We start from the raw sequence: 27,061 nt of genomic DNA, 5'->3' as shown, positions 1-27,061 counted from the left end.
GTGACAAAGCAGTAGCCATAGTTTTATTGTGCCTCCAAATAGAAGCTCCCAGGCCTGGGAGTGTAGCCCAGGGAGTGGTGTGGCTGTGCCCAGCACAGATTGGGTTTAGTCTCCAGCCCTTGGGGGGACAGAGTGTGGCACCCAAACTCTTGGGTGGTCTCCTTCACCCTTAACCCCCACTGTATCAGGGAGAACGTGCAGTCTGCAGCATGGCGCTGCGACCTCATGGTACAAGTGCTCCAAGTCTTTACTGCCCTGGACACCAGCCGTGGGGCGGGAGGTGGGTGGGGGGGAAGGAAAGGAGGTTAGGAGTAGGTCACAGAAACCCCCATGAGGCCTCCAGGTTGGGCAGAGTCTGGCCTTCATGTTTGGAACTGGAAATACCCAGAGGCTAGTCTCCACGTGAGAATCCAAGGGGTTCAATGCTGTTTATCCTCCTTTCCCAGGAATGAGAAGAAAGTCACCAGTTCTATGTTCCATCATTATAATCATGCACTGACACCCATTCTTAACCCATTTGCCCATCTCTTGCTTCATTACACTCCCTGGGTAACACTTGGTACTAGTGGAATCCAGCTCTTGGACCACTTGGCACCTGCACTCACTTTAACTCTGTGACCAGGAACCTCAGGTGGGTCCTTGTGTTGCCCAGCAGGCCTAGTCTATGTCCCTAGTCCATTTCCTCTGCCACTCCAATAACTCAGTCATCCTTTCTCCACTATCTATAAACCTCTAAAACCTCCTCCAGACTCTCAGCTGATAACCTCAATTCCTATTTCACTGAGAAATAGAAGTAATTAGAAATAAATTCACCAAATTCTACCAGCAACCTACAACCACGCCATGTCCCCAGCCTTCCCTTTTGCAGCTAGAAGCCAGTTGTCCATCTCTGATCTAAGGCCAAACCACTGACTCGTCCACTAGGTCCCATCCTCTTTCCCCTACTCAAGGACATCGGTCTAGAAATTTTTCTTTCTCCCTCCTGCATCCTCTACTCTTCCTGTCTTGGATCATACCCATGAATGAGTACACATGCAATAATTCTTCACTCTCCAAGGAAAAACTCTTTTGCTCCCCCCATATCACATTCCTTCAGCTACTTACCTACTTCTCTGTTCTTCTACACTGCTTAGACCTTCAAGAGCTTTACCTACACTGTATCCAATTTTTCTCCTCCAATTTCCTTGAACCAGTCAGGTTTCTGTCCCACAGCTCTACCAAACTGCTCTTGTCTAGGCCCCCAGTCAGCACCCATGGCTAGTCCAGTGATGAGCTCTCAGTCCTCACCTCACTTGACCTCTCAACAGCATGTGACACAGGTGATGGAGCTCTTATTGAAATGCTTTTATCCCTGGCTTCCTGGACACCACAGTAACCTGGTATTTCTCCTACCGCACCAGCCTGCTCCCTCTCAGTCACCCTTGCTGCTGCTTTTCACCTTCCTGATCTCTCAAAACCTGCATCAGTTCACACAGCCAACAGGTTCCAGAAGAGTCCTGGACACCCAGCCCGCTCTCCAGCTGCTGTTTCTCCCCACCTACCCCATTCCTGCACGCTTGGGCTCTCCCAGCCTACAGTAGGGTACTTCTAGCTGCTAATGGGTGATGTTCTCTGTGGCAGCTGGAAACACCAGGACTTTATGCTGGTACAGGCTTGGCAGCAGGTCCCTGGCCACAGTGTCCCTAGTGAAAGGGGATCTTAGGTCTTGGACCCCCACGCTGCCTCTCATTCCTGGATTTCCTGGGGTCAGCCTGACCCCACAGCAAGCCTTCTCTGATGGGAAGCTGTTTGTCCAGACACAGCTCAGGACTAGATTCTTGAAGCTGGGCCTAATCTGGGAATGAGAGACCCCTATCTGTGTCCAGATAGGGGCCCCGTCACATGCAGGTCCCCTCGGTAGCTGGCACACGGGACATCAGGAGGGACCTGAGAAAGCAGACTGCATGTAATGTCTTGCTCAGAAGAAGGCACAGGTGAAGAAAGGGGGGTGATGAGAGAGGCATCTAGGCTAATGCCCATCAGGGGCTCCCTCTGGGCATGAAACTGCAGGTACGCCTGGGAGCCACATGCCAGTGGCTTTCCTTGCAAAAGCAAGGAAAGGGGCTTGTGTGAAGGCTTTGTTCCAGCAGATAACGCAAGACTGTCATGGCTGAGGAAGGCCAGGTGTCCCCTTAAGCCTGTACTTCCCACCCCTCATGTTACAATACTCCTCTGCAGTGATGTCACTTGCCTGGCACAGAAGGGTAAATGGACTGGTCTTCAGGGAGCTGAAGGAGGTGGCTAAGAGGGCTGCAAACCCCCAGGCCCTGACAGCCACCCTGAGGACTGAGGAACTCGATGTCTCATTCAGGAATCTCAGAGAACAGCAGCCACTGGCTGGGATGCCCTGCCCTTGGCTACTGGCTGCCTCTGCTCTCCCGCTCCAACCCCTCCACCCCGGCTCTGGCTCCACTCCAAGCCCAGCTCTAGACAGAGAGACTTGCTCCCTGGTGGTGGCAACAGCAACCCCACAGGGATGGGGCCTTGAATCTGCCCAGCTCAGCAAGGCAAGGATCTGTGAGGACATCAGGGCTCCACCCTTGGGTGGCTTCCACGCTGAGGGCTTTTTCTTCACCTCTTGGATGTCAGCCAGCACCACCAGGAACTTCTGGTACAGCTGATAAAACAGAGAGAGAGCACACTCGTGTGTGCACACAGGAACACATGGACCTGGGAGATGGACCACCTTCTCCCAGGCCAGGAAGGAAGAAGGAGAAGAGGAAGATTCATAGAGCAAAGACAAGGGATGAGTCCTGTCAAATGTCCCTAGATGGCTAGATCCTCCCCCCAGCCTAGGGGAGGGTTGGGGCTGGGGACAGGTCACTCTGGTCAGCATCACCAGCCTTACCCCCAGCCATGTGGCAACAGCAAATCCAGGTCTGAGCTAGGTTGCTCTGAATGTACCTGGCAGGGTATGGGGAGCGATGAGGACCAAGTCATTTAGGACCAGCCAAAAGACCACTTGTCTGCAGCTCAGAGTGACTCAGTTCAGTTCAGTCACTCAGTCATGTCCAACTCTTTGCAACCTATGAACCACAGCCTGCCAGGCCTCCCTGTCTATCACCAACTCCTGGAGTCCACACAAACCCATGTCCATTGAGTCGGTGATGCCATCCAAACATCTCATCCTCTGTCGTCCCCTTCTCCTCCTGCCCTCAATCTTTCCCAGCATCAGGGTCTTTTAAAGAGTCAGCTCTTCACATCAGCTGGCCAAAGTATTGGAGTTTCAGCTTCAACATCAGTCCTTCCAATGAACACCGAGGACTGATCTCCTTTAGGATGGACTAGTTGGATCTCCTTGCAGTCCAAGGGACTCTCAGGAGTCTTCTCCAACACCACAGTTCAAAAGCATCGATTCTTTGGCACTCAGCTTTCTTTATAGTCCAACTCTCACATCTATACATGACCACTGGAAAAACCATAGCCTTTTTTTTTTTTTTTTTAAACCATAGCCTTGACTAGATGGACCTTTGTTGACAAAGTAATGTCTCTGCTTTTTAATATGCTGTCTAGGTTGGTCATAACTTTCCTTCCAAGGAGTAAGTGTCTTTTGATTTCATGGCTGCAGTCACCATCTTCAGTGATTTTGGAGCCCCAAAAAATAGTCTGACACTGTTTCCACTATTTCCCCATCTATTTGCCATGAAGTGATGGGACCAGATGCCATGATTTTAGTTTTCTGAATGTTGAGCTTTAAGCCAACTTTTTTACTCTCCTCTTTCACTTTCATCAAGAGGCATTTTAGTTCCTCTTCACTTTCTGCCATAAGGGTGGTATCATCTGCATATCTGAGGTTATTGATATTTCTCCCGGCAATCTTGATTCCAGCTTGTGCTTCTTCCAGCCCAGCGTTTCTCATGATGTACTCTGCATATAAGTTAAATAAGCAGGGTGACAATATACAGCCTTGATGTACTCCTTTTCCTATTTGGAACCAGTCTGTTGTTCCATGTCCAGTTCTAACTGTTGCTTCCTGACCTGCATACAGGTTTCTCAAGAAGCAGATCAGGTGGTCTGGTATTCCCATCTCTTTCAGAATTTTCCACAGTTTCTTGTGATCCACACAGTCAAAGGCTTTGGCATAGTCAATAAAGCAGAAATAGATGTGTTTCTGGAACTCGCTTGCTTTTTCAATTATCCAGTGGATGTTGGCAATTTGATCTCTGGTTCCTCTGCCTTTTCTAAAACCAGCTTGAACATCTGGAAGTTCACAGTTCACGTATTGCTGAAGCCTGGCCTGGAGAATTTTGAGCATTACTTCACTAGCATGTGAGATGAGTGTAATTGTGTGGTAGTTTGAGCATTCTTTGGCACTGCCTTTCTTTGGAATTGGAATGAAAACTGACCTCTTCCAGTCTTGTGGCCACTGCTGAGTTTTCCAAATTTGCTGACATATTGAGTGCAGCGCTTGATTTGAAATAGCTCCACTGGAATTCCATCACCTCCACTAGCTTTGTTCGTAGTGATTCTTTCTAAGGCCCACTTGACTTCACGTTCCAGGATGTCTGGCTCTAGGTGAGTGATCATACCATTGTGATTATCTTGGTCGTGAAGATCTTTTTTGTACAGATCTTCTGTGTATTCTTGCCACCTCTTCTTAATATCTTCTGCTTCTGTTAGGTCCATACCATTTCTGTCCTTTATCGAGTCCATCTTTGCTGAAATATTCCCTTGGTATCTTTAATTTTCTTGAAGAGATCTCTAGTCTTTCCCATTCTATTGTTTTCCTCTATTTCTTTGCATTGATCTCTGAGGAAGGCTTTCTTATCTCTTCTTGCTATTCTTTGGAACTCTGCATTCAGATGCTTATATCTTTCCTTTTCTTCTTTGCTTTTTGCTTCTCTTCTTTTCACAGCTATTTGTAAGGCGTCCTCAGACAGCCATTTTGCTTTTTTGCATTTCTTTTTCTTGAGGATGGTCTTGATCCCTGTCTCCTATACAATGTCATGAACCTCTGTCCATAGTTCATCAGGCACTCTGTCTATCACATCTAATCCCTTAAATCTACTTCTCACTTCCACTGTATAATCATAAGGGATTTGATTTAGGTCATACCTATATGGCTTAGTGGTTTTCCCCACTTTCTTCAATTTAACTCTGAATTTGGCAATAAGGAGTTCATGGTCTGAGCCACAGTCAGCTCCTGGTCTTGTTTTTGCTTAGCACCTCTTAGAAAAGAGCAACCAGCCAGTGCTGAGAGCAGACAGCCTGCCAGCTGCTGTGCTCAGCATATCTCCCACCTTGTCTCATTTCACCCTCATGGCTCCTTGTAAGTGGCCCTTGAGAACCTTAGTGAGGCTGGCGGCTCTCAGACCAAGAGGTTCCTTATCCTTTTGTGTGCCAGAGTTGACTGGTCCTACGGAAGTGAATGGACATCACCTCAGATTGATAGTGCATTGGGGGACTAAAAAGTACCCTGGAGATCAAAAAAGAAACTCAGGTATTATTCATAGAATAGAACTTTATGCAACAATATAGAACAGTCTTATGGACTCTGTGGGAGAGGGAGAGGGTGGGAAGATGTGGGAGAATGGCATTGAAACATGTAAAATATCATGTATGAAACGAGTTGCCAGTCCAGGTTCGATGCACGATACTGGATGCTTGGGGCTAGTGCACTGGGAGGACCCAGAGGGATGGAATGGGGAGGGAGGAGGGAGCAGGGTTCAGGATAGGGAACACATGTATACCTGTGGCGGATTCATTATGATATTTGGCATAACTAATACAATTTTGTAAAGTTTAAAAATAAAATAAAATTTTAAAAAAAGATAAAAAAAATAATACTTAACTTTTAAATTTTTATTTTTAATTGGAGGATAATTGCTTTACAATATGTTGGTTTCTGGAGAAGGCAATGGCACCCCACTCCAGTACTCTTGCCTGGAAAATCCCATGGACGGAGGAGCCTGGAAGGCTGCAGTCCATGGGGTTGCTAAGAGTCGGGCACGACAGAGCGACTTCACTTTCATTTTTCACCTTCATGCATTGGAGAAGGAAATGGCAACCCACTCCAGTGTTCTTGCCTGAAGAATCCCAGGGACGGGGGAGCCTGGTAGGCTGCTGTCTATGGGGTCGCACAGAGTCGGACACGACTGAAGCGACTTAGCAGCAGCAGCAGCAGCATGTTGGTTTCTGCCATATAGCAACATGAATTAGCTTTAAGTATACACATGTCCCGCTCTTGAACCTCCCTCCCGTCTCAACCCCATCCCACCCCTCTAGGTTGTAACAGAGCACTGGTTCGTGCCGCCTGCATCATGCAGCAAATTCCCACCGCCGGTCTGTTTTACATGTGGTAATATACACATATGTTTCAGTGCTGCTCTCTTGATTCGTCTCACCCTTTTCTTCCCACACTGTGCCCACAAGTCTGTTCTGTATGTCAACATCTCCATTGCTTCCCTGCAAATAGAACATCTAACTTTTTATTATTTAGGATGTACAATTTCTGATTTAACCTAAACTTTTTCTTAAAAAACAAATTCAGAAAATGTACTGGGTAACTGAAAATTGTTAATTTTTTAAAAAATGCTGGGGAGTGATCTCAGTCTGTCCTCTGTCCTTCATCTTGAAACTGGAATTCTTCTTTGTAATATTTTACATACCCCTTGCAACACCAAACCCATCAGATACAAACAGGTTAATAAATTCATAACGTTTCTTCAAGGCTCTGCGGGTCAGTCTCTAGAACTACATCCTTTGCACCGCCTCCCTGAGCCCCACACTGCCACCTGAAGGCCACCATTGCCATTGCATGGCCAGTGACCTGACCAAGAGCCATCTCAGCTGGGAGCTTGTACATAACCCTCTTAGTGATGAAATGACAACCAAGAATTACCAAATATATAAAGAAAGCAAAGCCCATGAAGGGTAGGCAACAGAGAATCTTCCCCAAGGAAACTGTTCACTTAACAATCAGTAAATTTCCATCAAATGTACATATTAACACCATCTGAGGCAAGCAGTCAAGCATTTCCATGCAATGAAAACAGGTAGTTTCATAAGATCTATTTGGGAATTTAAGCAGGGAAATGTGACAGTCAAAAGTTAAACCCATCCTCCAGAAGCTGGATAGAGGAGCAGACTGCCCACAGGTGGAGAATGTATTTATGAACCAAAAAGTCATGCAAAGAAAAGTTCCAGAATGCCACACAAATGAAAAAAATTGAATATGTAAAAAGAAGTTTAGGGATACAGAGGATCCATTCATATATTTCAGTATCCATTTAATAGGAACCCAAAAAGAAAGAATGAAGAGTAGTGTTTTGATAAAATTGGCATATAATTTCTTAGAGCTTCAAAAAGACATGAATCTCAAAATCGAAAGAGCTTACTCATTTTTTCAAGTTGTAACTTTAGAAAAATCATAGTGAAACTTTGAAAATCAAAGACAAAGAGAAAACCCTAAAAGTTAGGTACAGATAAATTACCTACAATGGGATGAGAATACATCTGACATCAGGCTGCCCAGCAGCAATATCCAACACAAGGAAAATAAAAATCTGAGTAAATGTAAGTCTGAACCAAGAATTCTTCCCTCCTCTCGACTGTTCTAAGTCAGGGCAAGAAAAGCCAAGTCTAGACATATCAGGACTCAGAAGATTTATATTCCACAGATCCTCCACTATCAGTTCAGTTCAGTTCAGTCGCTCAGTTGTGTCCAACTCTTTGAGACCCCATGGACTGCAGCACGCCAGGCCTCCCTGTTGATCACCACTCCCGGAGTTTACTCAAACTCATGTCCATTGAGTCAGTGATGCCATCCAACTATCTCATCCTCTGCCATCCCCTTCTTTTCCCACCTTCAATCTTTCCCAGCATCAGAGTCTTTTCAAATGAGTCAGTTCTTTGCATCAGGTGGCCAAAGTATTGGAGTTTCAGCTTCAGCATCAGTCCTTCCAATGAATATTCAGGACTGATTTCCTTTAGGATGGACTGGTTGGATATCCTTGCAGTCCAAGGGACCCTCAAGAGTCTTCTCCAACACCACAGTTCAAAAGCATCAATTCTTTGGCGCTCAGCTTTCTTTATAGTCCAATTCTCACACCCACATATGACCACTGGAAAAACCATAGCTTTGACTAGATGGACCTTTGTTGGCAAAGTAATGTCTCTGCTTTTTAATAAGCTGTCTAGGTTGGTCATAGCTTTTCTTCCAAGGAGCGAGCATCTTTTAATTTCATGGCTGCAATCACCATCTGCAGTGATTTTGGAGCCCAAAAAACAAAGTCTGTCACTGTTTCCACTGTTTCCCCATCCATTCGCCATGAAGTGATGGGACCAGATGCCATGATCTTAGTTTTCTGAATGTTGAGCTTTAAGCCAACTTTTTCACTCTCCTCTTTCACTTTCATCAAGAGGCTCTTTAGTTCTTTGCTTTCTGCCATAAGGGTGGTGTCATCTGCATATCTGAGGTTACTGATATATCTCCCTGCAATCTTGATTCTAGCTTGTGCTTCATCCAGTCCAGCATTTCTCATGATGTACTCTGTAGAAGTTAAATAAGCAGGGTGACAATATACAGCCTTGATGTACTCCTTTCCCGATTTGGAACCAGTCAGAACAAGATCCAGTTTACCCCTTAGTCAATCTCTCCCATCCAGAAGCTTCCATAAGCCTTTTACCCTTCTCCATCAAAGGGCAGATGGACTGAAAACCACAATCACAGAAAACTAACCAATCTGATCACATGGACAACAGCCTTGTCTAACTCAGTGAAGCTATGTGCCATGCTGTGTAGGGCCACCCAGGACAGATGGGTCATGATGGAGAAATCTGACAAAACATGGTCCACTGGAGAAGGGAATGGCAAACCACTTCAGTATTCTTTCCTTGAGAACCCCACTAACAGTATGAAAAGACAAAAAGATAGGACACTGAAAGATGAACTCCTCCACTATAGAACTATTCAATTTTGCACTTCAACAAAAAGAAAGATAAAACCAAAAGGAAGACAGGAGGTCAAAGGAGAAAGTCATAAAAGATATGCAAACACCAGCTAATCAGATAGCCTATCTGAGGAGCAATGGTCCCTGGGGAGGAGGCAGGAAAGACCCAAGCTGCCCCACCCCACACCAGCAAAAAGCACTGGCCCTTTTGAGGCCCAACTCCCTCAGCCCTCCTGGTTCCCATCCAGCTAGAGGCTCGGATCCAAGGCCAGGCTAGGGCCACACACTGGGATCTAGACACCTTCCTCCCAGTCGGAAACCAGAACTAGGGTCTTCTTCCCAGAGTCAGGACAGGTGAGGCTTTGTCACATAGGTTCCCTGATTAAAAGAGGAATAGTGACTTGGGCCCTGGATAGCATGCGTATCTGTGCATGCGTGATTGAGGGAGAGAGAGAAGGGGAGAGAGAGAGACAGATCTAGGCAGAGGCAATAGCCAAAGTGAGTAGTCCTGGCAGCAGAGGATTGTTGAATGAGCAGTGAGTACAGTAAATCCCCAACGTGCGAACAAGTTCCATTCTGAGAGCATGTTTGTAAGTCCAATTTGAACGTTAAATCCAACAGAGTTAGCCTAAGATACCTTGGCTATATAACACTGTACTCTAATAGGCTTATAATACTTTTCACACAAATAATACATAATAAACAAACATAACAAAGAAAACCTTTTTAATCTTACAGTACAGTACCTTAAAAAGTACACGACAAAAGCTGGCATACAGGGATGGGCATTGAGTGAACAGGCAAAAAGAGTTACTGACTGGATGAGGAAAAGGAGGTGGGAGACAGTGGAGTGGAATGATGGTCAGCACTAGGAGATGGAAGGCAAGCTGCAGTTTCACTAGGGCCTGATGCTGATGGAATGCACGTTCGTATCTTTGAAAGTTCACAACTGGAAAGTTCGTGTGTCGGGGACTTACTGTATGGCAGCTGGGCCATGGAAGGGCCCCAGGCAGCTCAGCACCGGGTGGGACAGCAGGAGGAGAAAGAGGCCACAGAGGCCCTGGCCAGAGGGAGAGGGCCTGAAGACCCCCACACCAAGCCCAGTCATTGTGGATCTCCTCTCCACAGACCAGAAATCTGCCAGTGCTGGAGAGGCTTCGGGTGTTTGGAGGGTCCCTTGTGGGTCGGAAGAAATGATAAGCAGAGGGAGAGGGAAGTAGATGGCCCAGATGGCAGGACACACCTGTGAAAAGGCAGGAGCCCAGGCTCTGAGTTCCCAGCTGGGCTCTCTACCCCTGCGCATCCCCGGCAGCTGACAGGCGCTCACAGGCCAGAGCCACATGCTAGTTCATATTTGCTCTGCCCCGATAAGTGGGTATGCCCTCTAGACATACTCATTTAACTTCTGGGAATGGTGAGACTGTTTGCTCAAGGTGGCAGCTGTACACCTGATAAGAGGATGTGACCCCAGTTTAAAGAGCAAAGATGGGGAATTAGCGTGGGGAACCTCCAGCTGGAGCCCAGCCAGGAGGGGAGATCATCCCACAACCTTCAGGAGGCTGAGCACAGAAGGGTGGGGAGCCATGGGGCAGGCAGAGGAGGCTAGAGGTGAAGAGGAATTAACAGACAGGACCCTGGGGTGAGTGACCCCGATGGGCAACCGATGTGGTCCCCCTTTATTCTGGATGCCGTTAGCATCCAGATGCAGTGGGGCGTGGAGGGATGGTTAGGGCTGGGACTGTTTGCAGGAAGTGTGGATTGGATGGACACATCTTTGCTTCTGGTGTCAGTTCAGGGCAGTAACCTGCACTCAGCTCTCACAGCGCCCCTTCTGTTGAGGGTCTGAAGACCTGGTCCCTGTGAAGTCCTTCTGTGTTTGGCATGCGCTCTGGGCCACGATGGTTGCCTGAGTCCCTCCACACACTCCAATGTCAGATGAGAACTGTTCATGTCTGCCATACATCCCCTCCCCGACACACTACCTCCTCCCAGAAACACAGGGGAGAAGGGACCCCCAAAAGTCCAGATTGCACCCTGGAGGAACATCCCCAGGTCCTGGGGACCTCAATGCAGGTTCCAAAGAGATGAGAAGCATAAGCCCCGCAGGGTCTGCTGCCCCTCCCCCTACCAAGCCCTGGTCTGGAGCCCAGGGTCCCTCCTCTGTCCCAGTCCCTCAGCTCCAGCCTGGGTCAGCCTCCAGTCCTGTCCCCAGTCTGTCGCCGGTCTAGAGCCAGCTGGAGGGCCTTCCGCACAGTCTCCGCATTGTTCAGGACATTGTATCGGCTCAGGGCCACCAGCTGCTCAAACTCTTGGGGCTCGTAGGTGAAGTTCATCATGCCATAGGGAGTGTCTGGCCCATTGATGACAAAGTCCCCACCGGCCTTCTCCTCAGCCGTTTTTCGCTCCACACCTGTGATGGGACATGGAGAGAGGCCGGGCTAGGGTACTCTGTGGCTAGGAGTTACCAATCCAAAAGCCTACCTCCCCAGGACATCCAGCTGGTTCCATGGGTTCTGCTTGGGCCCCCATCTCAGCTCTCTCACCTACCAGGAGGAGCCGGGCCAATGTGCATGCTGAGTCCAGGAAGCAGAGGCCAGCTCGGGGCCTCCAAGAGGAAGGCTTTCATACATCGTCCTGGGGACAGCACCCGCCTCACCAGCCCAGGGCTCTGTGGACCAGACCCAGACCCCAGGCTCCCCTCACCTGGGGCCAGGTGTGTGCGGAAGGTACGGTTGACCAGAGGGAAGTGCAGTATGATGGGTGAGCTTGGGTCCTCAGCCTTGGCAAACAGGTAGCACTCGTGGGGTTCCTTCATGTCCTCCGGGGACACCTCAATCCTGGGGAAGGAGATGCCTCGGTCCAGGCAGTACTTCTCTGTCATCTGTAAGACCTGAGTAGGGATGCTGACTTGTGCACTTCTGACCCTACCTGAGGCCCCCTGGACTCACACAGGCCCAGGCTTCGACGCCAGCTCTGCCTCCCACCAGCCAAGTGACTTTAGGCAACAGAAACAGATCCCACCTCCAAAACCCCACACGGCTGGAGGGAGCCGCTGACCGAGACTCCCTGGGGGGGCCCTGCTGGCTCTGTGGTTACCATTGTAACCAAGGGACAGCAGACCTAGACCCAGGCCCAGACAGAAGCAGGGAATCCATCAGAAACAGCATGGGCCAGAACAGCAGTCTCCTCTTTACCCGGATAAAGGCTCCCGAGGACTCTCTTTGGCCGCCTCTCCTGACTCTCACTCTCCCCCATCACCTTCCAGATGGGGAGACCAGAACTGCTAACAGTGTTCACAAAGGTGCTCGCCCACAGCTCAGAACCCAGGCCCTCCTTAAAGGGCGATCCCTCAATGCCCAGCCAGGCTGCTGTAGCAAAGACCCATCCCCCACCCGCCCTGCACTTTACCTCAAAAGGGGCATCCAAGGAATAGTCGAAGGACAGAATGAGGTCCATAGCTCTTTGTGGCTGCAGGCTCAGCGGGAATGGGGAGTTGATGGCAAAGCCTCCGTCCACCAGGTATAGACAGTCTCTCATGGGAGTGAGCTGGTTGGGGAAGGCGTCTGGATGCAAATCTGCACAAAGACAAAGGCTTGCGTTTTGCAGCACCCCTCTTCTCTTCGCCCCTCTCTGTCGAGAGCTCTCCTCCTGCCTCTGACAGCCACGGGGTCTCCCATCTCAGCTCCCAGCCCTGCCTCCCCAGCACGGTCAACACAGGCCTTCCCCTGCCCGCCCCTCGGGGCAGCCAGAGGTCCACCCCAACCCTCATCACGGTCAAAAGGCAGAACTGGCCTCAGAGAGCCGCAGGCACAGGCAGTAGGTGGCACCCTGCCCAGAGCAGCACCCACCTTTCCAGGCCACAAACTCCCTGCCAGACACATAGTCCTCATGCAGGTAGAGGCCCCGGGTGAAGTTGGAGGTCTCGGCTGAGGTCAACCGGGAGGTGCATATGTCCAGCACAGCCTGATAGAAGGGTCCCTGAGGGGTGAAGAGCCTGGTTCTCAGCCGCCCTGGATCGTGAAGCTGGAGCTCTTGGGAGTCATCTAGATGGAGGTGGGAGGGTGAAATACAGTGACAAGTGGTGCCCTCCTTTGCCCAGTGGTCCTTGTGCTTCATAGAAGCCTGCTTCATCTCCCCATACCCCTCCTCTTCCCCAACCCCAACTCCCAGGCCTCTGACCACTGCTTCCCAAACTTAAATGACTTTTTCTTTCATGGTCCCCACATTTTGAAAGTTGCCTATGACACAGCATGTATTAAATACCACCTACGCTTGAAGCTGCATATGCAACTTCCGGTTAGAATTGCACCCTGCTGAGCAATTATCACATGTCATGCTGGCCACTGTGCTGGGCACGGGTTTGCAGAGGTGGACAGGCCCGGCCCTGGCCCTCCAGGGCTCACAGCAAACCGGGGAGAGTCACATAAAGAGGTCATAATGGTGATAGTGCCCTAAGGTCAGGACCACATGGGATGTGCATACAGTTCTACGGGACTCTGGCGGTCAGACCCTTTATCAACCTGGGGGGATGCAGTGGAACAGAGATGCCTCCTGACAAAATAATGTCTGAGCTGAACTTTTAGAACAGGGCAAAAGTTACCCAGGGAAGAAAGGTGAGGAAGGTATTCTACGTAGCACGAAGCTCATGGGCCATTTAAAGAGTGGGCTGAAGGGGAACCCTGAGGTGGGTGAGCAGAGGATCAGCCAGCTGCCTAGTAGCCCCAGATTGATCTAATTGAAGCTCAAATGGAGAATTTTAAAGGCACAGGCTTATCACAGAGCACTCACAGCTCCCACTCCATTTTCTGACATGGGCCCCCCATCCTCCAGCCTCTTTATAGACCTCTGGGCATCCAGAGACCCTAAGCCAGAAGATATTTTCTCAGTACTTCTCTGAACCAAATGGGACATCCAAGTCCTTCTCCCTCATTCCTTAGGCCTCTGCCAGGGTCCTGTTGCTGGAAAGAGGTATTGGGGGCTGGGGGTGGGCTTGGTTGGGGGTTCTCTGCTCTCACCTGTGATGTTCACACTGTCTTTGCGCCAGTCTAGGAAGCTGAGGCCCCGGCCAGAGGTCTTCAGGAAGATCTCATCCAGGCTGGCTGCAAAGGCGCTGCCCCACATACCTAGGGAGAAAGGCAAGGCCCCAGGCGCTTACAACCCCTCCACCCACTTCACAGAGCCTGCCCTGTCCCCAGCCCTCCCACCTAGACGTACCCTGCAGGTAGCAGATGCGGGACTCGGGCCGGAGCTGCAGCAGGCGCCCCATGAAGAAGTCTGAGCCAAAGAGCTTGGTGGGAACATACGCGCCGTACTTGGGGAAGCCGACTTCATGGGGGGTGAACTCGCACCACTCTGGGAGCCGAAGTGAAGGGAATGTCACTAGGGGCTTCTGACTAGGAGCCCATGGTTCCCCACCACCCTTGTGCCAGAGCAGGAATCTTTGCCTTGTCCAGAGCAGGGTGCAGGAGGCCCACTGTGCTGCTCCAAGGCACCCACCTGTACACCGAGAACCCTGGCCTCTTACACCCGCCCCCACCATTGCCTCTACCTGCTCCCTAGGTCCCCACACCCTGGCACCTGCAAAGTCCTCCCCACTGATGTTGCTGCGGACGTTGATGCTGGCATAGATGGGGTAAGGGTTCTGGCCCTGGCTGACTGCCTCCTTCTGGTCAGACAGCTTGGCAGGATTTTCCTGGTCAGGAAAGAAGGGAGACCGCTTGGCCTTTTGGGAGTTCCCTTCCCACAGCCCTGTGCCACCCTGCACAGTATGGTGTGCTCCCAAGACTTCGCTTGCTAAGGGCTGTAATCTAGAGACAACTCTGGAAAGGACAAGCTTTAGGCTGCAGCAGAGCGGAGGCCACTGTGGACTTGGTGTGGTTCCAGGGCCTGTGGGAACACCCTCCCCCTTTCTTCCCATTCAAGAAAGCACATCAGAACCCAAGGGAGTCAAGTGACATTTTTAAAGGAACAACTGAAAATCCACTCTACTTTCTTTTAAAAAGTAAATCACTAGAAAACATGTATTCCTTTCTTAGAAATAAGATATCACTTTCACAACTAACAGCCACACAGCAATGGGCCAGGACCCATAGGTCCCCAGGGTCCTAAGAACTTCACTCAGCTCTCATCTCACTTCCTAGTGTCTGCTGGGCCTGCAGTTCCAGAAGAAATCCCCAGGTGATGTGCATCATGCCTGTTTGACCAGTGGGCTGGAGTGGCATTCTTCCTCAACAGCAGGTTGGAATCATTTAGGACACTTTCAAAGCAGATCTGAATTAGGGCTTGACAACTCACCAACCAAAACCACCATCTCTGGAAGTGAGGCTTAGGCGCTAAGTTTTTGGAAAGCTTTAGTGGAACTAAGTGCTGATGGGGTAAGGTGGACAGGAGCCACGTTCATTTATTACCTACTCATCTCTTACCTCCTGGTACAGGAAATATTCAATGAGAAGGCCCCAGAGGTCAATGAGGGAAGTGCTGTGGCCGCTGCTTTCCCGGATCCCCAGTTCCTGGGCGTAGTACTGCAGGCGCTCCGTGGACATTGCCCCCATCTTACTGCTGCACACCCGAGACTTGGCACGCTCAACAGGGCCCTGCAAGGCCACCTGGGACCAGGCGGGGTCCTGGTAGAGTGTGGAGATGCACCTGGGTATGGAGGGAATTAGGGACAGGGAGGCATAGCAAGGGGATAGAGAGATGCGGGTGTCTGCGAGTCACCCCCTCCCCCATCCCTTGCACTGACCTGCACCACCCACTCAGAGGGCCCTGTGGACTCTGTCCCTTTCTGCTCCTCCTCACCAGATCACCAGGTCATGCCCCTGCCCCTTCAGAGCTCTCCTTTATTTTGTCCTGCCCCTACCTCACTTACCAGGTGGACCCAGAGACCCCGCTCAGGTAGGTCACAGTGTCCAAGAGGCCGAGCTCCTGTAGCCCAGCCAGGCTGCCATACAAAGACGACATGGCTCGGGTTCCACCTCCTGAACCCAGCACGGCCACCACTGGCACCTGGGCACAATGATAGTCATGATACCGTCTACTCCTGAAAGGTTGTTGTTGAATCACGCGAAGACACCAAGATTCTTGGCCCCCAGAGGAGAATTCAATCTGGGGCCAGAGACGAGGCTTGATCGCTCAGAGCTTTTGTGTAATAAAGTTTTATTAAAGTATAAAGGAGATAGAGAAAGCTTCTGACATAGGCATCAGAAGGGGGCAGAAAGAGTACCCGCTTGCTAGTGTTAACAGTGAAGTTATATACTCTCCAATGAATCCAAAGAATGTCTGGAGGTTGTAAAGACCTCATCAGACCTACTCCCATAATTTACATTTTAAGATAACAGAAGGTTTAATCCAGAGACTGTCCTTAGGCAAGATACATTATTGTTATATAATCCTAAGGAATGTGGAGAAAGAAAAAAAATTTGTCCTTTCTTCCTCCTTGAGAATTCCAGACCCCTCTCTCTTTGGGAACCCCTAGACTCCTTATCAACCTGCCTAGGAACTGACTCTCTCACTCCCACTATTGCTCATCTGTTATTGCTTAGCATATCAGACACTGGTCTAAAAGTCTTGTGTTATCTCACCAAATCTTCAAAGCAACCCAATGGCATCCCCACTTTACAGATGAGGAAACTGAGGCTCAGGATGTTTAGATACTGTGTCCACAATCATACCAATAGTAAGTACTAGGCTATCAAACTGATGCAGTAGAGCCTCAGAGATGGCTCTTAACATTATACCAGGAAAGTATGTACCTGAGAGGTATATTGGATTTGCTCAAAACAGCAAAATCAAGGTTTCTCAACTTTGGCACTGTTGGTGATTTGGGGCCAGATCATTCTTTGTTGTAAGGAACTTATTCTGTGTGTTATAGGATGTTGAGCAACATTTCTGGCCGTTACCCAGCAGATGCCATTAGCATCCCCCTCCCCTCCCCCGGGGGTGGTGACAAATGTCCCCTAGATGGGTGGGACATGAAGTTACCCCCAGCCGAGAATAAGAACTGAAGTGACAAAGGCCAGCATGCGGCTTGGACCTGGACCAGACACAAGAGGTGCCCAGATGTCTTTTTAGGATCAGAGGGGCCTGGTGGAATCAGACTAGAAACTTTTTGGCTCCTCAAATTTTCCAGGAAGGTCTGGTTCATTCCATCCGGGGCTTCTGGTTCCTTTCCCTGTTTTTCCTTTCTTCTCCTGTCTTGAAAGAAATGCTCTGTGGCTGCATTCCAACAAGGTCACTGTGCCTTCAGAGGGCTGGAGGAGGCAGAGGGCCTGTTGGCAGGCCTGTGACCTTTCTACCCTCTGCCCACAGAATGGAGACCAGGTGCAGGGCAGGCATTACCAAACCAGAAGTCTAGGCTTGCTCAGCTTGTCAGCGCCAGGCACAGGAGGAAGCCACTGCTCGTTCCTAATCTACCCCAGGTCTCCCCCTCAGCACTGCCTTTCCCCCTGCCTCCCAGACACAGGCTCCCACGGAGCCTCCGCTTCCAAATCTCTTTGTCTACTCTTACAGACTGCATTGTGTCCTTGCCCCTGCAGCCTCCCGCGGAGATGGGTGGGAGGCCCAACAAGGAGGTAATATAGATTATGTGAGGTGATAAGGGTGGGACCTTCATCCCATAGGACTGGTGTCCTTGTAAGAAGAGGAAGAGAGAGAGACTCCCCCAAACCTTTGCACATGCACAGGGGAGAGGCCATGTGAGGGCCCAGCCAGAAGGTGGCTGTCTACAGTCAGCAAGAGCAGCCTCATCAGATGCCAACCCTGATGGCTCTTTGATCTGGAACTTCCAGCCTCCAGGCTAGATAATAAATGTCCATTTTTTGAGCCACCAGTCTGGGGTGTTCTGTTATAGCAGCCAGAGCAGACTAATAGAGCCCCCTCAGCTGAGGCTGCTCAGCCCCCATTATGTATGGGGTCCTGACTCTCCTGAGCATGCCTGTCAGCTCAGGCAAACAGGCCGGCTGCCTTCCTCCGCTGGTCCCCACACTTCCTCAATGCTTCCTGTCACCTCCTAGCCACACAGTCAGTCCTCTCAAGGAAGAAGTTGGAATTGGTCCCAGCCACTCTGGGGCCCAGCTCCTCCATTCCATACCTGGCTACTATCGGGAGCGTGGCTCAACCCCAAAGCCTGCTGAAGGGCCTTGGACACGAGCTGCTTCCTCTTCTCCAGAAACTCCTTCTCCCCATCACAGAGGTCGAAGCCAAGACGCAGGTCAAGGTCTCCAGAGCTGCCTCAGATGAGGTCGGGGGTGGGGTATTGGGTGATGGTTCAGTGGAGGAGAGCCTCCAGCCAAACCCATTTTCACAGGAGCAAACAGATGCACACTCCAGGGAACCCCTCAGGAAGACCCCACAGGAACCAGACACCCCCAACTCCCAGCTGAGCTGAGTCAGCAGAATAGCCCCCACTGCCTCACCTCATCTCTGCCTTCACACTCATGGCCACCTCCTGGCCCTGGAAGAGACAATGGCCCATCACCAGAGCACTGAGTGGGACTCAACACTGGTTGCTCTGGTAACTGTGGCCCGGATGTGGACACTATGACTGAGCCCCAGGCGGGCCTTATCTTGACCTCCTCCCCCTGACCCTTTTTGGTGGTGACAGAGCAGGCAGGGATCCCTCAGGCACCTGGAGAGGGCCTTACCTCCCCCAGGGCCACGACACACTGCTGCTCCTGGCCTAGGGTCAGAGATGAGAGCAGGATGCCAGGCTTGCTGGTCTGGGACTCCTCCTTGGCCCTCGGGTCGCCCTGCAGAGAAAACACTCAGAGTGGAGGGAAAGGGGCCTCGTCCAAACTGGACTGATTTTGTCATTCGCTCCTTCCCAGGCCACGTCACTCACCTGGACCATGAGCTTCTCTCCTAGGCCCACCTCCAGCCTGGAGCTGAGTACTGGATTCACGTGGAAGGTGAACATGGCTGGGACGCCCATCTCCGTGGGAGGCTGCAAGGGCAAGAGCTGGGGCTTCTCGTAGGCTCCAGGCACTGCCAGCTGAATCTGCCTAGGGCCTGAGAGCAGAGGGCCCAGGTGAGTGCCAGGCGAGGGGGTGAGGGTGGGGTGTGTGTGGCTCATGATGGTGGCACCCCAGCAGCAACTCCCCTTTTCTTCCCCTTGGAAATGTCAGCTCATCACCCTGCTCACTCTCTGACACCGTGTCCCGCAGATAAGGTATCACAAAAGACACTCAGGGTCCTATAACCTGTCCTGGTCAGAACTGGGAGCTGTCATTGAGTGAAGAGCTCCTGCTCAGGGCTTATGGGGCTGATGATTTTGAGATTATTGTATTAAGTATATAACATGCTGCTGCTGCTGCTGCTAAGTCACTTCAGTCGTGTCCGACTCTGTGTGACCCCATAGACGGCAGCCCACCAGGCTCCCCCATCCCTGGGATTCTCCAGGCAAGAACACTGGAGTGGGTTGCCATTTCCTTCTCCAATGGATGAAAGTGAAAAGTGAAAGGTAAGTCTCTCAGTCGTGTCTGACTCTCAGCGACCCCATGGACTGCAGCCTACCAGGCTCCTCAGTCCACGGGATTTTCCAGGCAAGCGTACTAGAGTGGGGTGCCATCGCCTTCTCCAATATAACATGAGTGCCTGCTAAGTTACTTCAGTTGTGTCCGACTCTTTTGCAACCTCATGGACTATAGCCCGCCAGACTCCTCTCTCCACAGAATTCTCCAGGAAAGAATACTGGAGTGGGTTGCCAATTCCTCCTCCGAGGAATCTTCCTGACCCAGGGATTGAACCCAAGTCTCTTATGTGTCCTGCATTGGCAGGTGAGTTCTTTACCACCGCCACCTCGGAAGCCTGGTATAAAACATATTTTTTAAATATATATATAGGATCATATTATAATGCTGCTGCTGCTAAGTCGCTTCAGTCATGTCCGACTCTGTGCAACCCCATAGACGGCAGCCCACCAGGCTCCTCCTGGGATTCTCCAGGCAAGAGTACTGGAGTGGGTTGCCATTGCCTTCTCCTCATATTATAATGATCCTATATTAATTATTACATTAATTACCAGTTTTCAACAGGTACTTTCCCTCTGTTACCCTGTTCAAGCCCTGTTGACTGTTTTGGGGCAGGTTTGTGGCCAGGGAGAAAGCAAATAAGCTGCATATTGTTTCTGAAGCATAATACCTTGTGAGAACAGAGAGGGTTTGCAGGGGAGGTAGGAGGAGGACGTGGGTTCATGGCACAGAGAGGACAGGATTGGGGAAGCAGAGGAAAGCTGGCCCTGCCTGGGTGAGGCCAGCCTGGGAGGAGGCAGGGAGAGGCCTGGAGGCCCAGGAGCAGCAGGGCCTGCCCTTGACTCTGCAGCTTTCTGGAGAGCAAGCAAGACCCCAGACAGAAAGAACTACAAACGACAACCACGAAGAGGGGACCAGACAGACCCACAAAAGAGCCCCAGATCCCAAACACTCAGGAGCAGAGGTTCAAATGGAATCCCTTTCCCTATATGCCTTCTTTGGCACCAAATGAGACCTGAGACTTGACACGAGCAGGGGTGGAAGGAAATTAAAGAATAAGCGATACTTCTATTCACACCACAGTTTTCAAGCTGAGACTAACATGGACTATTCACAGAAACAAACAATAAAAGCTGTGGTGGGGGGAGCAAACAGGTCCTGGGTGTCACAGACCTGGGCCTGGGTCTATTCCATCACTTATTGACTGTGTGACTTTAAGCAAGCTTCTTTGAGCCTCCGTCTCATGAATTAAAAGAGAGTAATGACTGTACCTATTTTGCAAGGTTGTTGTGAGGATTCAAAAATAAAACACTATAAAATGCTTAGCCCAGTGCCTGACTCATAGAAAGTGCCTGATGTTACTGGGGCAGCACTTCGCCCGGAGGCCCAGACTCCCAGCGTCAGAGAGACCTTAGCTGCCACACAGGCTCCGCTCCCCTCCCACACCTGGGCCCCCTCCTGAGTGCCTGCCTTCCGTGACAGACCGCAATGGCCCCAGTTCTTCACTTCTGGAGGTCTCACTCTTTGCCATGTGACCTCAATTCCTCCCACTAAAGAAGCCACTGTATTCCTCACCCTCCAACTTAGAATCAGCCTTGTGCTTGTTTTGGCTAACAAAATGTTAGTGAGTGGCTGTGATGTAACCAAAGACTCGAAAAGCTCTTGCTCATCTGGACTTGCTCTCTTGCACCTCTGCAGATGTCTTCAGGACACGCCCAGGCTTGTCCACTGGTCACAGAAGGTAGACAAGGGACATGGGAGCCGAGCCATGTCACCCCACCAAGTCCAGCCTAGATCAGCCCTGCCCCAGCTGACCTCCAGATGTGTCTGCCACAGAGATTTTGTGGGTATTTTTTGTACATCAGTAGTTGAACTGATACAGCCACAGTACTTGAATATTTCCAGAGATTCACTACTTTCAGAGGCAATCCATTTTATCCTTGGTCAGCTTTAAGCAATGAAAGATTAAGGATTTTCTGCCTAAGACCCATTTTCTTGAAACCAGCAGCCTCCAATCCCCCAGGAGAGAAGGCAAGACCCCAGGCCCCTGGGCAGACTCACCATGCCCTAGATGTGGGGCTGTCCCGTCGCCCCTGAGGGTGCCCTGGATTCTCAAACACGGCTGAGCCTGAGGAAAGCAGAGGGCTGTGGGAGCCAGAGCATCCATGGGGCCCTGAGCAGGGCCTGAACCAGGAGAGAGGGATGGAGGGCTCTCTGGGGAAAGGTTGACCTGACATCCTTCCTAGGGCCTGTGCCTTATGAGCAGGGGTCTTCTGCCACAACCCCCTCCCAGGACTCAGAGGCAGTGGCCCCTGGAAGGAAAGCGGGAGGAGAGGAGGGGCCCCAGCCAGTGGCTCCTTGGCAGTCTCAGAAGCCAGGGGCCTGAGTGAGCAGAGTGCTGTGCCCAGGAGGGAAGGCTGGCTTCTGGGCTATTCCCTCAGGTGGAGGCAAGGTATCCCCTTGTCCCTGGAGATGCCTTCCCCGCATGTCTCCCCTTGAGTGCCCTTCAGGCAAGTGGGCATGATGGGCTCAGTCATGGACTCCTCAAAGCCCCCCCAAGCCCTGAAGATCCCCCAACTGGTCTCCCCTACTCACCACCAGGACCCCATTAGTGATGACTTCAGGTGCAGGCACCTGGCTGCAAGGAACACATGAATCCCTCAAGATGACTGTTATTATAATAATGTAACCAAAGCAGTTGAAGAACTTAGGGAGCAGGGCAGGTCTGGGGTAGGGGTGGGTGTCAGGATCAGGACCTCCTGTCTCAGGCCAGGTCAGCGCAGGACCTAGTAATTGGGAGCTGGGAGGGTCTCAGCCTAAACGGGAGGGTATGGGCTCCACTGGAACTCACCTCTTCTCCAAAACAAATTCCACCTGCAGCTCGTGTGACTCCTACATGGAGGGAGCAAGGGAGCACCAGTTTTCGAAGTACTCCCAGAGCTTCAGGACCTTCCCCCCCACCCCCAGTCCTACTCAGCTCCAGGGACTAGAAGGGAGACTGCTGTCGTGGCTGCTCATGGGCCCAGGGGTAGTGGCATCACCACCAGGAGCTCCATCCATTCAAGGCTGTGGGCAGGTATTTTCTAGACACTGAGGATTCATGAGTGACAGAGACACACAGAGTCCATCCCCTCGAGGAGCCCACGTGCTGGCTTCACTCAGGGAAGGAGTGTTTGCAGGAAAGCTTTGTGGGACCAGGGCTGCAGGATGGAGGAGGTTTGTCCTGGAGGCCTGGCCCATGCTGACCTGGAGACCCCTGTGCCCAGCTCCTCATCTCCCCCGGGCTGCGCCCCCTGCCCAGGTGGGGCGGCTCACCTGCTGGCTGAGGGGGAAGGTGTGTCTGTGTGGTTGGCCTGGCTTGAGGCTCCTCAGATCAAACAGCAGCAGGGAGAGCTGGTCATTGTCCAGGATGTCCTTGTCATAGAGGGTGAGCTCCAGGACATTCTGGGGACAGTGTCAAAAGGGGGGGACCTGAGACGGGGCAGAGGGCAAGCATCTGGGAGGAGACCTCCCCCTCCGCAGCCCAGCCTTCACCTTCACGGCACCATGGATCCGGTAGTGGAAGGTCTCGTTCCACTCGGGGTCGCTGCAGTTGGCCACCACCCTGGTCCGGGAGGGGCTGGGGGATGCCGAGGGCAGCCATAGTTGCACATAGCAGTCAGCTTTGGACACTGTAGGTAGGATGGACAGGGGTCCTCAGCCTCTAGCTTATGGCAGGAAAGGTTGCCTGGAGGAAGCTGGGGCTGGGTAGGAAGGGCAGAGAGGGGAGGGGAGGCTGCCCTTGGAGCAGGCTGGGATGGGGAGAGCCCATGTCTTTGACTTTGACTCCATCTCCACCAGGGAGACTCCTCCCATTAAACAGGATGGAGATTCTGTGGTGACCAGTTGAAGAGATTATGTGACAGCACAGCCTATCCCCAGAAAGGGCCTGATGCAGAGAACGAGCTCCAAGCTCCCGCCCAGCGTGAGCCTTGGAATGGAAACCCCTAGAGAGCAGACAGTGACTTCTGGCAGCAGCGGGCCTCACACGCTCACCCAGGCTGGCACTGCTCCATGTGCTAGACTCAGGGAGGAGTCAGTGGTCTGCATATTCCCCTCCCCTCCAGCTCCTGGCTGCCTGGCCCTTGGGCTCCCTCACCAGACAGACCTCCATCCACTAGACTCTAAATACGCATGTGCACTTCTGACCAGCCCCTGTTGAGCTCTGGGGAGGCCCCAGGGAGAGGAAGGGAGAAAGCGTGGCATTAGGGGTCACTCACGCAGGTCTGTGCCCTGGATATTTTTGGCCCTCAGCACCTTCACCTGGAGGTCATAGAAGGGGTGGGTCTCCCGCTGAAAGGACAGAACGACTCAGTTCCAGGAAGCCAGCTGTGGGGCCCACCTCAGGTTTCCCTCATCCCATCACAGAGCATCAGGCAGCCTGGCCCAGGGTCACTGATATCCCTGTGCCAGGAACCCAGGAGGCCTGGGCAGGTGAAGCACTGGGAGCTGAGCCCATTGGTGATGAATGTGACCTTGAAATCAGTCAGGCCAGGATCAAAACGAAGCTGTACTACAGACTAGCTAAATGACCTTGGGCAAGTAACTTCATTTCCCTGTGCTTTAGTTTCCCTGTCTCTAAAGTGAGTGTTAAGATGATAATCTCATAGGGTTATAGTGAGTTTTAAATGAGAAGTCATACAAAGTGCCCAGCATAAGTGTTTAATACATTAACTAATTATCTTTAGTAATTATGTTTATTGTGCACCACAAGCATGCGGCTCTCCTGACTATAGTAACGCTGCTATAGCTGAACAGCTGAAGTGAAACCTCGAGTAAAGTGTTTAGGAGATTATCAAAAGAGAAAACTGTGATGAGCTGCACCCGCCAGCTCCTGACAAAGGCTAAACGATGGCCCAAGAAGGGGTGGGAGGTGAAGGGAAACCTAGAGTCATGCAGCTGGTACTGGTCTGACAAGTCACTAAGGAGACTTGGGCAGCTTGGGCTCAGGAGAGCAGACTGCAGCCGCCCAGGAGTGAGACTCTCCTCCAGACCCCAGCGAGCCCCTCACTCTCACCACCCCCTCAACCACCAACCCCCCAACTCTACAGCCAGGCTAACCCAACCAGCTGCGAGTGTCACATCACCTCGCCCTCCACTTCCTAAGCAGATGGGACCATTTTCAAGATTATTGTTTGGCCAGGTTCTCCAAGCTCTACCAGGTAATATGGAGCGAATTGGTCCTGGCCCAGATCCAAATGCATTCCCGGGGTTGGCCCCAGTCTCCACAGCGGACTGGGCTCCCAGAACTTCTGTCCACACCCCCAGGGAAGATCAGGTACTTTACCCGCCACTGCTCGCACTGAGGTCCCCTCTTCTCTCGCTTCTGTAGCTGCACTGCACCCAGGAAGGGCAGCCCCTTGCTTGTCAGCCACCTGGGCCAGAGCACCCAGGGCATGGCCAGGTAGCCCAATTCCTGGCAGGAAATCCTGCCTGCACTCTGGCCACACTGGCTGCTGGCTCAAGTCTGACAGGTAGCTGGGGTGGGGAGGGTGGAGCTGGCTGCTCCACTGAGCACTCTTAACTGGGGCTGGAGGTGGGGTTTGACATGCTCCAGGAAGTGCCTGGAGCCCAGTTTCCTGTCAGGAGGGACTTCAGACCCTTTCCAAGAGGATGCAGAACGGGCAATCTGGTTCCCAGTCCCAGCAGCCCCTGGTTATCAGGGGGCTGCTTATGGAAAATCGATGCCTGAGCCCTAGCCCCAGATGACTTGATTTAGTGGGTATGGATAGAACCCAGGTGTTTGCATTTCCAACAAGCCTTTGAGATGATGCCAACACAGGTGGTCCAGGGAAGAGCAGCCAGCTAGTGCTGCATTAGGGGCCCAGTCTCCACCAAGCCACCAGAAAATCCTAAAACCAACACCTTTCAAGTCCCACCTTCCACGCAGCACTTAAGCAGAAACTTGGAAATCTCTGGTGTCGTGTTTCATCTGAACTCAAAGTATTCCTAATCTCTCAAGGTCCCCCTCACTTGTTCTTCAAACCCTGAGGGGGCACTGCACTAGGCCCTGGTCCAAAGGTGAAGAGGGCCCGACGTCATCCTGGACAAACTCAGACTCCTGACTCCCTGTGGCTTCTGCCCAGGTGCCCTTCCTGAATCAGTGGAAATGCCAGGATGGTCCAGGGACAGAAGTAGCCATATGGCCAGGTGGTATGGATAAGGGCAGGCCAAAACTGGTCCGCTTGTCCTTAAGCTACTGGAGATAAAGGCTTCCGAGTCCCCTCTGACCATCGTGAGCCCGAGGCTGCAGATGGTGTGTGATGTCCCCCTTTCCATGGACCACAACCACCGAGGTGTCCAAGATAGGCACCTTTTCTGGAAGAAAGGATCTCTAGGGCAGCGAGTTGTTGGGAGATACATTTCTCTTCCTCAACCAAGATCCAGTCATCTCCACTCTCTTTCCCGTGGCACAAGTTGGAGACTGAAAAAATGACATTCCAAATGAAGTGATTCGACTCCAAAATGAAACCCACAGGCAAGTGCAGACCAGAAACTCCCAGAACGGCTACTGGCCAGGTCCCAAAGGGGAGTGCCTGTTTCTGCTCAACTGGAGCATGAGGTCAAGAACCTATGCTGGGATCTCAGAAATGGTGTCCCACCCTCTTGGTGATCTGTACACAGCAGGGGAGACTGAAGAGGGCAGGGGGCACAGAGCTAGCTGGGGGCAGAGTCAGCCAGGCCTGGCAGCCAGGGCTCCTGACAGATTTTCTAGGCTGTTACCACACCTTCTCCTGGAAGCCATTGGCCCCATGCCTCAAGAAAGTCAAACCTCTTAGTCCCAGATGTTTTTCATTTTGTGAGAACTCAGGGTGGCCAGAGATGGCTCTCAAGGACACAGAAAGAACAGACTGCTGTTTTGAAGCTGGTCAAAGTGGACCCACACTTCACTTCTCAAACATCCCCCAGTCCCTTACTCCCACCAATTCCACACTCACCATGCACTTCCCAGTCATTCTCAGCTGCAGGAAGAGGCACGAGGCCCTAACATGTGAAGTGAAGGGGAAACAGTTTGGATCAGCTACAGCTGCGGTGTGTCTGACACTTTGTGATGAGATGTTCTCCATGCGTAGAAGGAAATGGCAAGCCACTCCAGTGTTCTTGCCTGGAGAATCCCAGGGACTGGGGAGCCTGATGGGCTGCCGTCTTATGGGGTCGCACAGAGTCGGACACGACTGAAGCGACTTAGCAGCAGCAGCAGTTCTCCATGCATGCTGTCAACGCAGCAGCTACACACTAGCTGAACTGGACAACACAGATCAAGATAGTGTTAGTAATACTGATTTTTTTTCTTAGTCACTAATTGGATTAGTCTTTCCATTCTTTTTAAAATAATTTTTTAAGCTATAGTTTCTTTTTTTAATTTAAAAATATTTATTCACGGCTGCACTGGGTCTTCACTGCTACTCTCTAGTTGTGGTGTGTGGGCTTCTCTTGTTGCGATGCTCAGGCTTCAGTAGTTGCAGCGCGTGAGCTCAGCAGTTTTGGCACATGGGCTATTTAATGCTCCACAGCATGTGGGATCTTCCTGGACCAAAGATCAAACCTGTGTTCCCTGCATTGGCAGGCGGGTTTTTAACTAATGGACCACCAAGATTTTGATTGTTAAATTGGCATTTCATTGTT

The 27,061-nt window shown here is 51.3% G+C and overlaps 1 protein-coding gene across 2 annotated transcripts; it reads right to left on the bottom strand.

The window, feature by feature from the left end:
* Positions 1-9,639: 9,639 nt before the first annotated feature.
* On the bottom strand, positions 9,640-26,971 carry PLA2G4F (phospholipase A2 group IVF). 2 transcript variants are annotated; one of them, XM_006066211.4, is made up of 20 exons: positions 24,723-26,971; positions 23,656-23,728; positions 22,931-23,067; positions 22,712-22,840; positions 22,248-22,288; positions 21,992-22,034; positions 21,458-21,524; positions 18,769-18,935; positions 18,572-18,676; positions 18,344-18,381; positions 18,019-18,154; positions 15,799-15,935; positions 15,353-15,575; positions 14,508-14,622; positions 14,145-14,282; positions 13,946-14,053; positions 12,779-12,973; positions 12,339-12,505; positions 11,634-11,820; positions 9,640-11,340 (listed from the first exon to the last, which is right to left on the bottom strand). In XM_006066211.4, exons 1-20 carry the CDS (start codon positions 24,831-24,833, stop codon positions 11,120-11,122), a joined length of 2,538 nt encoding a protein of 845 aa, XP_006066273.3. In that variant the 5' UTR covers positions 24,834-26,971; the 3' UTR covers positions 9,640-11,119. The 2 variants fall into 2 exon arrangements, with proteins under 2 accessions (XP_006066273.3, XP_044781113.2); XM_044925178.2 differs by having other exon boundaries at positions 26,374-26,971.
* Between the last annotated feature and the right edge of the window lie 90 nt (positions 26,972-27,061).

Source organism: Bubalus bubalis, chromosome 11 (genome assembly GCF_019923935.1).
Source record: "Bubalus bubalis isolate 160015118507 breed Murrah chromosome 11, NDDB_SH_1, whole genome shotgun sequence".
Lineage (NCBI taxonomy): Eukaryota > Metazoa > Chordata > Mammalia > Artiodactyla > Bovidae > Bubalus > Bubalus bubalis.
The sequence above is the reverse complement of the archived record's forward strand: the minus strand, read 5'-3'. Positions and strand labels throughout refer to the sequence as shown.

What these genes read in the sequence shown, in the direction of transcription:
- PLA2G4F (XM_044925178.2), bottom strand. Translation starts at nt 26,502, where the DNA reads ATGGAGAACATCTCATCACAAAGTGTCAGACACACCGCAGCTGTAGCT. An exon ending in AGTGTGAAGGCAGAGATGAG is followed by an intron (nt 18,155 to 18,343) that starts GTGAGGCAGTGG and finishes CATCTGAGGCAG; the next exon opens with CTCTGGAGACCTTGACCTGC. An exon ending in AATATTTCCTGTACCAGGAG is followed by an intron (nt 14,623 to 15,352) that starts GTAAGAGATGAG and finishes TTTCCTGACCAG; the next exon opens with GAAAATCCTGCCAAGCTGTC.